The sequence below is a fragment of the Musca domestica genome, unplaced genomic scaffold (assembly GCF_030504385.1).
Source record: "Musca domestica strain aabys unplaced genomic scaffold, Musca_domestica.polishedcontigs.V.1.1 275, whole genome shotgun sequence".
Taxonomy (NCBI): Eukaryota; Metazoa; Arthropoda; class Insecta; order Diptera; family Muscidae; genus Musca; species Musca domestica.
Window position 1 is genome coordinate 161,668 of NW_026712291.1, and position 12,525 is coordinate 174,192.

The following is a 12,525-nucleotide window of genomic DNA, read 5'->3' on the forward strand; positions in this document are numbered from 1 at the left end:
TTGTTTACGATTTGTGAAAAAATAGATGTTTGATGTTTTTGATAATGCAAAAATTACTATTATAATTCAATATTATGAAAATAAAAGCTGAATTTATTTTATTCCTCATGTATGTTTAGATTGGTAGCGGAATTGAAGAAAGTAGAAAAATATGGGAATAGGTAGAAAGAATAAAAAAGCATGTTTGATGTTTTTGATAATGCAAAAATTACTAATACAATTCAATATTATGAAAATAAAAGCTGAATTTATTTTATTCCTCATGTATGTTTAGATTGGTAGCGGAATTGAAGAAAGTAGAAAAATATGGGAATAGGTAGAAAGAATAAAAAAGCACCAAATCTGAAGTTACAATAAATTGTATATAATCATTGAAAATTGAAATTTTTCATTGTAATTGGTTATTATGCAAATAATTTACCTGTTATTTTGTGGTACCAAAAAATCAATGAATGTAAGTGTAAAAAATTTAATATTTTACAAAGTATGGCTGAGCGTTTAAAATTAGTTTAATGATTTTTAATGTGGTACACTACGATTTTTTAATGCTGCGATTGCGGAACACTATGTTTTTTTAGTGTTCCGACTGTGGTGCACTACGATTTTTTAGCGCTCTGACTGGCGTACACTACGATCAACGTTGTGTTCCGGTACAGTACACTATGTTTGTGTACTGTTTATTTTCGAACGCTGATCAAAACATATACTCAGTTCGTATATGAGTGTGCAATAAAATAACGACAATTTCAACATTAACAAACCACAAATTTTAAAATTTTGGGATAAAACAATATTGTTTTTCTATCATTAATTGAATTTTGTTATATAACATCAACATTTCATCCATTTATTCTGTTTTCCCCATTTTTTAATAACAATTGCAAAGAAATTAAAATTATTTTATAAAACACGCTTCTTTTTAACATTAAGTGACTTTCGCACATAATAGCATATACCTAGTTACCTTCAAGCTAAATTACCTTTTTGGTTGTGCCTAAATTCAAATTTATATTCATAACCATGGTAGAATTAAGAAGGTAAAGTCAAGCAATCATATGATTATTTTTTTTTTTAAATTATTCATTTGGCAACATCTCTTTGTCAAAATGTTTATTTAAAGATTCAAAGTACATACACAAATCAGAAATGGGAACCTGCTTTTCAGTGAAATTTAACAAGGTAAATTAAAGAAAATACAAAGATGGGAATTCTTATTTGAAATGACTTTACCTTCTTCATTTTACCATGTAACATTTTACCATGTGATGAAAACGAGGATTATATTTTCAGAAAAAAACAACATTTTCCTCCCCTCTTGTAAAATAAATAATTCTTAGTCTAAAGTGCTCTAAAGATGAACGCGCTATGTGTTGTTTAATATCTCTAGTTTGCTTCACAAAGTTAAAATATTTATGTAATTTTTAGTGGCAAAAGAGCAAACTTTCAAAAAATGTTATATGCTCTCACAGGAACGGAAAAATAGCAACATAGAGTAAAATCGATATATCATCAATAATGACGCTACCAAACATCTGATTAAATAAAATACAAAGTTGAAAGATACATGGGTTTGCAGATTATTTTATCAATTGAAGACGAATTGAAAATATTACAATATAGAGTTTTTGGTTTTATTAGAAACATCAGATACCACGCGAATTTGAATTGAACAATATGTCAAATTCGCTGCTTGACGATTTTCCATTTTGCTCGCCCAAATCCAGAGTGTAAAAAGTTTCTGAAGACAACATATAAATAGAAGAAGAGAGCGTCTTTTTTATTTAACATTTTGCAACTTTTTGTTGTGCGGAAACGGCCAAAATGAACAAAAGTGGTATTTTATTTTTCAAGGCAATAAATGTATACACAAAATTAAGAAAAAAATTGTAAGCAGTTGTTAGCTCTACATTACTTTTTTATTATACCCTGTAGGAATGATAACCAATTTTTCCTTTATGATATCGTATGTGTCACCCTGTAAGAGAATTGTTGGTATCATTACTAGCAACGTTGTTAACTTCACTGAGAAACATCAACAATTTTTTGGTCGAATAACAAATAAATCTGGAGGCGGAAATAACAAATAGAGGGATCGACAATATCGAGAGGATTATTCATAACGTTTTATCAGTCAAGGGTATGCTTCGGGGATTGACTGTTTTCAATCTCACAAACTCTAAAATGGGAAAATCTTCTGGTGAAAGTGACAGCTTCGAGGCTATTTCTAACACTGACCGCAAGCTGTAAGTTATATACAGGTCGCATTTGAATTGAATATTAACAGCTTTTTCTTAATGTTATTAAAGGTCGTGGTGGCTTGTTTTCTTTACGGTTGTTCTTCTAACATGTTCCACAAGATATTACAAAGTGACCGAGCCTGATCATGTTTGGTAAGTCCAAATCATACTTCAGAAGTCGCTGACATACAATTTCGGCTTAACTCTAGTTTAGTAATAACTCAATTTTTTTTCGAAATTTGTTCCAGTGGTAGGTCATTTTACTCTGATCCCGGGAAACTATTGTTTTCTTGAGGGACGGACCCGGGACCCCAGATTTTGACCCTAAAGTCGGGGTACAAGACCCCGACTAGACCCGGATCCAATTATCCGATATAGACAATATAGATATATGTTGGAAAGCTTATGAAGCTATCTAACAAGTGGTCAGATGATGGTAAGTGGTCACGGTTCGGAAGTTATAGTCAAATTATCGATTTTTTGAACGCAGATTTTTTATAAAACCCCCATATAGTCAAAAAAGGGCTCATATGGGGGTCAACAAAATTGATGGCAATTTGTAGCTGATACTCTCACCTTTCCATAATGCTACAAAATGTGCTAATACTTTTACTGAGTACAGAGATATGGGCCTTTCCATCCGCATAACCAGATTCTAACCAGTTCATTGAAATGATGTTTTCAATAAAAATAAGGTTTATGGTAGCCGTCGTTGGATTACAAAAGCACCACATATAGAAAAGTTTGGTTCGCGTTAGCCGGTGTTTGACATACTCAGAGGAGAAAATCTCAAGCCACGGGCGAAGGCTGGCTATTTGCCAAAAGTGTCAAACTTAGAAAACTTTGGTTCGCGTTAGCCGATGTGGGACATACCCAGAGGAGAAAATCTTAAGCCTCGGCCGAAGGCAGCATATTTACAATAAGTGTCAAATTTAGAAAACTTTGGTTCGCGTTAGTCGGTAAGGGACATACTCAGAGGAGAAAATAGCAAGCCCCGGCCGAAGGCCTGCTATTTACAAAAAGTGTCAAATTAAGAAAACTCTGGTTCGCGTTAGCCGGTGTTGGACATGCCCAGAGGAGAAAATCCCAAGCACCGACCGAAGGCCGGCTATTTACAAAAAGTGTCAAACTTAGAAAACCTTTTTTAATTCCAACGACGGCTACGCGAAATAAACCTTTTTTTACTGAAAACATAATTTTAATGAACAGGTTAGAATCGGGTTATGCGGATGGAAAGAACCATATCTCTGGACCCGAAAAAGGTATTAGTAAAATTGCAGCATTTTGGAAAGGCAAGAGTGCCAGCTATAATTTGGGCCCTTTTTGGACTTTTTGGGGGTTTTATAAAAATCCGGGTACAAAAATCTATAATTTGACTATAACTTCCGAACCTTGACCACTTACCCCATCATGTGACCACTTTTTGGATAAATATCTTGTTCATAAGCTTTCCAACGATACCTATATTGTATATTACGGGTAATTAGATCCGGGTCCATGCTGGGTTCTGAACCCCGATTTTCGGGTCAAAAATCTGGGGGTCCCGGGTCCGTCCCCGAAAAAAATATAGTTTCTCGGAATCAGGGTAAAAATACCTACCGCTGGGAAAATTTTCGAAAAAGGAGTTTTTACTAAACTAGAGTTGTTCCACAATTTCTAAAGCTTTTCAAAGTGAATTTAAAGGGCAAGTTGAGTTTAGGTGCTAGTATTGTCTAGGTTCCGTCCGCCGATAAATTTCAAAATATATTTTGGAAAGTGCATACTTTCCTAGTAATGGGCCCTTAAATTTCCATTATGCCAGATGTATTTTCAGTATTTGTAAGACCAATCAATGCAATGCTTACTTTTTTAGTTAGTCATCTTTTGCAAAGCCTGGGATTTTCTGAGTATGCTCAACACGGGCAACACAATCATCAACAAATAAGTGTAAAAACATTATTTGTAAATATTTTATATCAATTCGCTTTACAATGTGCGTGAAAATAAATTTAAATTTTACTGCTTTGATTTTTCGTTTACCCCAGTCAAATTCCGTTGCAAAGGTGTCACTGCGTCCCTAACGCTTGACGGCACCACTATTGGCCTAAGTGTAGCTGTCATCCACCTCCACTTTTTATGTGAGTTCGGTAAATTCACCCTTAATTTCGCACATTCCATTAAAACCAATTAAACGTCTCAAATTTTCTATGAGAAATACGGTCTTTCTTATTTTGCTGCTGAACATCTCCGAATTCACCATGGGACAAAATGTTACCTTATTGCCCATAAGGGCAATAGCTAGAGCAGTTGCAGTTTTGCCCGTACCGGATGGTAACTCGAGCTGTAAGACAAGTCCAGCATTTTCTTGTTTTTCGTCAAATTCACAACTATATCAGCAGCTTCTCGGACAGCATTTTGTCCAACCAAAGCAGCGGCCAAGGGCAATGGAACACCTTCGCTATTTATGCTCAAACCTTTGATATGGTTATGGGCAGAAAGCGTTTTAATTTCTTCGATTTTCATAATTTGACAGCAAAGAAAGCAAAACATTCTAGAATTTTTGTCTGAAAAACGATGTTTGTTTGTTGTTTTTTCCGCGCTAACTGAGCACAATTCAATCACAATTACAGCTTTTTTGCCGAAACAATGTTGTCAACTTGGCGGCTTTGTAAAAATGTAGCAGGGTTGCAACTTCTAATTGCTAATGCTGCATGTGGTAACGTGTGGTAACGAAGAATATGAGTAACATTTTAACAAATAGTGAATAAAAAATATTTGATAGTGACTTTTCATTCTTTATAATGAAAGGAGGATATATTATTTAATAAATTGCGCTGTTCATTTATTGTTGCAAAAAAAATTATTTTTAATTTGAAAATAATGAATGTATACTACATATGATAATCAAAATTTTTATCTTAAAAATTACGTTATTCACCGCGCAATTTAAACATATGTATTTTTTTAAAGCAAAAGAATTTCAACATTGACAATTAAGAATTTTCTTTTATGTGTGTTGAAAATGTAAATGAATAATACAATAAATAAACAAATAAATGTTTGTGAAGTGTTTTATTATTGTAAATTTAAACATTCTGAATTTTTTACAACGTTTTTATATGGTAGATGTACCTGGATAATTAGGATATTACAGACGACAACAAATTTTACCATATTAGGGATGTTGAATAATTGTGTACACCAAGCCGAATTTTAGGTAAAGCTGCTAATTATGAAAATTTAGCAGAAATACCTTAACCACTACATATAACCTTCGTTCCCTTACTATTTATTTGCAAAAATAGCAGAAGAGAAAACTGTAAAAAATATTATTTTCTGGTCTTACAGAGAAAATAGTTAAAAGAAGATGGGAACAGAAAAATAGGAACACTAAAAAACCCAACATTTTGTCACCAATAACGCAACGGAACAGCCAATAATAATAAAATAAACAAAGAATTCTATTGCAGATTTTTTGTTGAACTTCAATTAAAAAAATTGCAGCTAACTTTAAAATATAAAAACAATAAAATGGTAACCAAATTAAATTTAAGTCGACCGTCTGTGAGATTGTCGGATGGGGGTTTTTAGGATTGGTTTTAGTGGTCAAGAGCATTTTCGATGCTCTTTCCGATAATGGACACCATTTTCCCACAGTGGGTCCAAACCAATTTCTCCTACAGTGACCATATGAAATATAAGTCTGGACACTGTGGGATTTCCAGATGGGTTTGGATTATGAGAATAAGTGGTCTAGGAGCTTTTTCGATACTCTTTCCGAAAATGGACACCATAAAGGTGCATCCCTAACCATTTTCCCACAATGGGCCCAAACCAATTTCTCCTACAGTGACCATATGAAATATAAGTCTGGCCACTGTGGGATTTCCAGATGGGTTTGGATTATGAGAATAAGTGGTCTAAGAGCATTTCCGATGCTCTTTCCGAAAATGGACACCATAAAGGTGCATACCTCACAATTTTCCTACTGTGGGTCCAAACTAATTTCTCCTACAGCGACCACATTAAATATAAGTCTGTCCACTGTGGGATTTCCAGATGGGTTTGGATTATGAGAATAAGTGGTCTAGGAGCATTTTCGGTGCTCTTTCCGAAAATTAACACCATAAAGGTCCATCCCTAACCATTTTCCCACAGTGGACCCAAACCAATTTCACCTAAGAGGACCGCATGAAATATAAGTCTGACCACTGTGGGATTTCCAGATGGGTTTGGTTTATCATAATAAGTTTTCTAGGAGCCTTATCGATGCTCTTTCCAAATATGGATACCACAAAGGCGCATCCTTGATTACTTTCCATTAGTTTGTTTCAGTTTGCAGGAATTTATACGCGCAGTGTTTTGATGCCAAATTTGATATTGGAACAAAGTTAAAGCAATTATGCATTTTTTATTAAATCCATATAACATTTTATTATTATATAATTTTCATTATTGTAACTTTTATTTTGTTTTCATAACAAGCGGTTTTGAGTTAAATTTAAATTTACTCTCACTAAAATGTAGTTAAATTTAAATTTATCTCTGAGAGAGAACCAGTGTTGGTAAACGAAAAATCAAAGTAGTAAAATTTAAATTTAAATTTATTTTCACGCACATCGCTTTACAGACAGTCTTGGACAACATTCATGTTAAAGAACAATTGAAATACACCCTACAGAATATTTTCGCGATAATATTCGGTATTTATTCTGATGCCATGAACGGAGAGCGACCATCGGCTGTTATGGCGGCCCACGCCATCACCATGGCCGGCTTGTGGCCAACCGAAGGTCAACATGTTCAGCTGATCTCTTTGGCAAGTAAATGCGATCTTTTTGTTTACAAACTGCTGGACAACGAACGTTTTCTCATCGGAGAAAACCAAATTCGGTAGTTCACCACTTTTTCGGCCAAGCATAGCAACTGTTTAGCTCTTTTGAGTTTATTTTCTTTCTGTTGCGATGTAAGTTCTTGCACTTTTTTTAATTTCCATTTTTCGATATTTGTCGAATGGAAAAATGCGATATGTGCAGCTCCCGAGCCATTTTTTGGCCACTGCGACGCGGATTTCGATCAAGTCGTTTCTATACTTTACGAACCATTTCTGGTATCTCTTGAATATTTTAAAGAAGTTGTTTGATATGATTTTCTTATCTTTTCAATCATTAGGCAGCACAAAATAATAAAATATTATACAAGTAAATACTTAATTAACAAAAATGGAAGTTTTGTGCACTAATGTTTTAGTCCAGAGCTGTTTAAGAACAAGAGCTTTCTCGCCGGTCTAATTTCTCTCAGTTCATCATCAAATATGTTTAAAAACATTATTAATTAATTTGTTTGTATCAGTGCGCCATATAAATAATCATGGACAACATTCATGAAATGAATGGTTATCAATAAAGAAAAATACAATTTTTTCTCTTAAATAATCTGATTGATGGAATCGTCAATGCGCACACGTTTAATGTTGGAGTTGTTCTTTTTTGTTTTCATTGATATTTGAAAAACTGTGTGATGTTTTTTTTGCACTCGAGTAGCAAATAAATATATTTTTAAATTATGATATTTATATGGAACTAGCTGGCCCGGTCCGCGTTGCCGGCCCGTAGTTTTAGTCTTTAATGCAAATTTTGCATAGCATAATATTTCACAAATCTAGCTCATAAAGGTGAACAAATCTATATATATAAAAATCAATTGTTGTTTGTTGGTAACGGAATCAGTTGAAAACGGCTGGACCGATTTGCATAATTTTTTGTACAAACGTTTGTCATACCCCGAGTTAGGTTTGTAAAGAAAAAAATATTAATCACGCTTCCTTTTACGCCCACTATTACGATTTATCTAAAATATTTATATTTGCCAAAATAGTGAAGATATCGGTTTGAGAATTATTATGCTGTTGGCTTTCCATCCAACCCTAAGTACTTATTTAGGGGATGAGGAACGCGCCTACTTTTAAATCTATCTCTCTATATGTAAAAGAAAGTTGTGTTAGTTACTACTCTTATAAGATAAAAACCGCCGGTCTGATTTTAACGATTTAGACAAATTCGGAATTGCCTCTTGGCAGAAAAGAATAAAATCCAAAAAAATCGCGTAAAAATGTGAAATTTGAACATTTTCATTTTGACTTTTAAAATGTACAATAGTAATGTTTTATATTGCATATTTTTTCCATTTTGACTTACTATTTTCGAATGTACATTTGTAGTGTTTTTTTTTTAATTCTAATATGATGTGTAGGTTATAAAACTGTTATTTATAGATTTTATGTATTTATTCGTAATACCCAATAAATACATAAAATCCGTTGTCGCTTTATATGAAAATTCTAAAATCGAGAAAAATCGACAATTTTTCAATGGAATCGAATTTTAAAATAATAGTGCATTCTACCGACAAACTTCATAAGGACCTTTAAAAATTTGCCGCAAAAAAATCAGCGAACCAGTTGAAGATTCTTTTTCTTTTTTCTATATTGAAGTGAAAATTTTTTTATTGGTTTGAATTCTGAATGAATAATATTAAAATGAAATGAGGGTGCAATACGATGTTAAATGCTTTCTACTCCAGGACCTACATCGTGCTTCAGCTGGAAGATGCGAACACATTTAAACAAACAAAAATGACCGAAGAAGCGTTATGGGGTTAATTTCAAAAAGTGGACCTGCTTCTTTATATGACAATAAATTGTCAAATGAGAACACAAAATGCAAATACATTGGGACTGCAATCAGTCAAATACCGACTATAAAGAACGCAAAATAGAAATTCTACCTAAACATTCAAGATACCTTTAATCGCTTTGGCAGGTCATGATATGGGTCATAACCCCTGATAACGGAACAACCCGATTTCAAGTATAATCTACATTTTAACCATATTTTTCGTACTAATTTTAGCTCATGTTGATAATTTAAGAAGAAACCATCTTTGCAAAAAATTATCAAGTTTTGGTATCACCATCATATGATTTAAGGTATTTTCGGGGTCTTGGCCACTTTTTTCATTTTTTGGCTCTTATTTGACATCTTTGTTTCTAAGGGGGAAGAAAACCTCTTCTTATAAAATTTTTATTTTTCGTAATAGTGCGCATCTTAGTCTTAAGGCTACCTGGGTAAAAAACGCTGGGGTAGAAAATCATCTTACAGATAATTATCCTCATAGGAATTTATTTAAGTATAGTCCCCACATTAGTATACCCTCAAGTCCACTTTCCCAACCAATGTGTGGTTAAAAAAGAAAATTTGGTATTCTATTGAATTTGTAACCCCCAATAAAATATTGGTTGGGAACGTAAATTTGGGATGTACGTCTATATGAAATAAACTCCGAAATGTCATTCTGGGACTCATTCAGTCGGAAATTGTAGCAGAAACATGAAAAAAATACGAAATTATAAAGTAACTTTATTGGATCTCCATCGCACAATTTAAATGACAAACAATTAATGCCCATCTTACGGTAATCGGAGCAAAAGAGTAATTCTTTTGGCTATTCCGACAACATTCTGCCTTCAAGTATGAGGTGGACAAAACTGAATACCACACCAGAGGGCCGCAACGAGTATACAAAAATTCAAGCATACTCGGTTTCTTACCTGATTTTTGTTGATGCAGTCGTTTAGCTGATCTGAATGAAATGACCGTTTTCGCTTCGGATCGAATCGAACGCTCAGTTTGAATGACTTCACTCACAATCAAACATGAGCGTTCGAGACGGTTTGATGTGTTCAGCAACATGAGTTGATCGAACACATGAATGTAAATGAGCAATCACAACCGTGATTGTCTTCTTTGAATCGAGTTCGTTCAGCGTCATTGTTTATTCAACCATTTAATAAAGTTGCTACAGTTTATTTTGACTTTTTTAATATTTGAAATTGAAGAATATTGTGATAGTGCGACCGAAATTGTTGCAAGTAGAAACTACACAGGTGTAGGTAAACGAAAAGGTCGAAGTTTGTGAAAAATCTTGACCAATATTGTAAAATAAAAAAAAAATTAAACATTTTTAGTTTTCTAAATCGCAATGATGTCTTTCTTTATTAAAAAATTTAATTTTTTTTTTTTTTTTTTTTTTTTTTCAAATAAGTCACTGAAGTCTAACATACCAAAAACCCAAATAAAATGAAAACATTGTCTGTTTATCTATCTTCTATCTATATATATAAAAATCAATTGTTGTTTGTTGGTAACGGAATCAGTTGAAAACGGCTGGACCGATTTGCATAATTTTTTGTACAAACGTTTGTCATACCCCGAGTTAAGTTTTTAAAGAAAAAAATATTAATCACGCTTCCTTTTACGCCCACTATTACGATTTATCTAAAATATTTATATTTGCCAAAATAGTGAAGATATCGGTTTGAGAATTATTACACGAGATGCTGTTGGCTTTCCATCCAACCCTAAGTACTTATTTAGGGGATGAGGAGGAACGCGCCTACTTTTAAATCTATCTCTCTATATGTAAAAGAAAGTTGTGTTAGTTACTACTCTTATAAGATAAAGACCGCCGGTCTGATTTTAACGATTTAGACAAATTCGGAATTGCCTCTTGGCAGAAAAGAATAAAATCCAAAAAAATCGCGTAAAAATGTGAAATTTGAACATTTTCATTTTGACTTTTAAAATGTACAATAGTAATGTTTTATATTGCATATTTTTTCCATTTTGACTTACTATTTTCGAATGTACATTTGTAGTGTTTTTTTTTAATTCTAATATGATGTGTAGGTTATAAAACTGTTATTTATAGATTTTATGTATTTATTCGTAATACCCAATAAATACATAAAATCCGTTGTCGCTTTATATGAAAATTCTAAAATCGAGAAAAATCGACAATTTTTCAATGGAATCGAATTTTAAAATAATAGTGCATTCTACCGACAAACTTCATAAGGACCTTTAAAAATTTGCCGCAAAAAAATCTGCGAACCAGTTGAAGATTCTTTTTCTTTTTTCTATATTGAAGTGAACATATTTTTATTGGTTTGAATTCTGAATGAATAATATTAAAAATGAAATGAGGGCGCAATACGATGTTAAATGCTTTCTACTCCAGGACCTACATCGTGCTTCAGCTGGAAGATGCGAACACATTTAAACAAACAAAAATGACCGAAGAAGCGTTATGGGGTTAATTTCAAAAAGTGGACCTGCTTCTTTCATATGACAATAAATTGTCAAATAAGAACACAAAATGCAAAATACATTGGGACTGCAATCAGTCAAATACCGACTATAAAGAACGCAAAAAAAAATTCTACCTAAACATTCAAGATACCTTTAATCGCTTTGGCAGGTCATGATATGGGTCATAACCCCTGATAACGGAACAACCCGATTTCAAGTATAATCTACATTTTAACCATATTTTTCGTACTAATTTTAGCTCATGTTGATAATTTAAGAAGAAACCATCTTTGCAAAAAATTATCAAGTTTTGGTATCACCATCATATGATTTAAGGTATTTTCGGGGTCTTGGCCACTTTTTTCATTTTTTGGCTCTTATTTGACATCTTTGTTTCTAAGGGGGAAGAAAACCTCTTCTTATAAAATTTTTATTTTTCGTAATAGTGCGCATCTTAGTCTTGAGGCTACCTGGGTAAAAAACGCTGGGGTAGAAAATCATCTTACAGATAATTATCCTCATAGGAATTTATTTAAGTATAGTCCCCACATTAGTATACCCTCAAGTCCACTTTCCCAACCAATGTGTGGTTAAAAAAGAAAATTTGGTATTCTATTGAATTTGTAACCCCCAATAAAATATTGGTTGGGAACGTAGATTTGGGATGTACGTCTATATGAAATAAACTCCGAAATGTCATTCTGGGACTCATTCAGTCGGAAATTGTGGCAGAAACATGAAAAAAATACGAAATTATAAAGTAACTTTATTGGATCTCCACCGCACAATTTAAATGACAAACAATTAATGCCCATCTTACGGTAATCGGAGCAAAAGAGTAATTCTTTTGGCTATTCCGACAACATTCTGCCTTCAAGTATGAGGTTTCGCTTCGGATCGAATCGAACGCTCAGTTTGAATCACTTCACTCACAATCAAACATGAGCGTTCGAGACGGTTTGATGTGTTCAGCAACATGAGTTGATCGAACACATGAATGTAAATGAGCAATCACAACCGTGATTGTCTTCTTTGAATCGAGTTCGTTCAGCGTCATTGTTTATTCAACCATTTAATCAAGTTGCTACAGTTTATTTTGACTTTTTTAATATTTGAAATTGAAGAATATTGTGATAGTGCGACCGAAATTGTAGCAAGTA

At 33.2% G+C, this 12,525-nt stretch overlaps 1 protein-coding gene across 1 annotated transcript in view; it reads left to right on the top strand.

Annotated features, from left to right (window-relative positions):
* The first annotated feature begins 1,979 nt into the window (after nucleotides 1-1,979).
* Nucleotides 1,980-12,525, top strand: part of LOC101893383 (protein O-mannosyl-transferase 2) — a 136,475-nt gene continuing 125,929 nt past the window's right edge. The window contains exons 1-2 of the mRNA XM_059124300.1: nucleotides 1,980-2,243; nucleotides 2,307-2,390. Of these exons, the coding sequence (XP_058980283.1) occupies nucleotides 2,140-2,243; nucleotides 2,307-2,390 (188 nt within the window). The 5' untranslated portion in view covers nucleotides 1,980-2,139. The remainder of the gene's footprint in view (nucleotides 2,244-2,306; nucleotides 2,391-12,525) is intronic.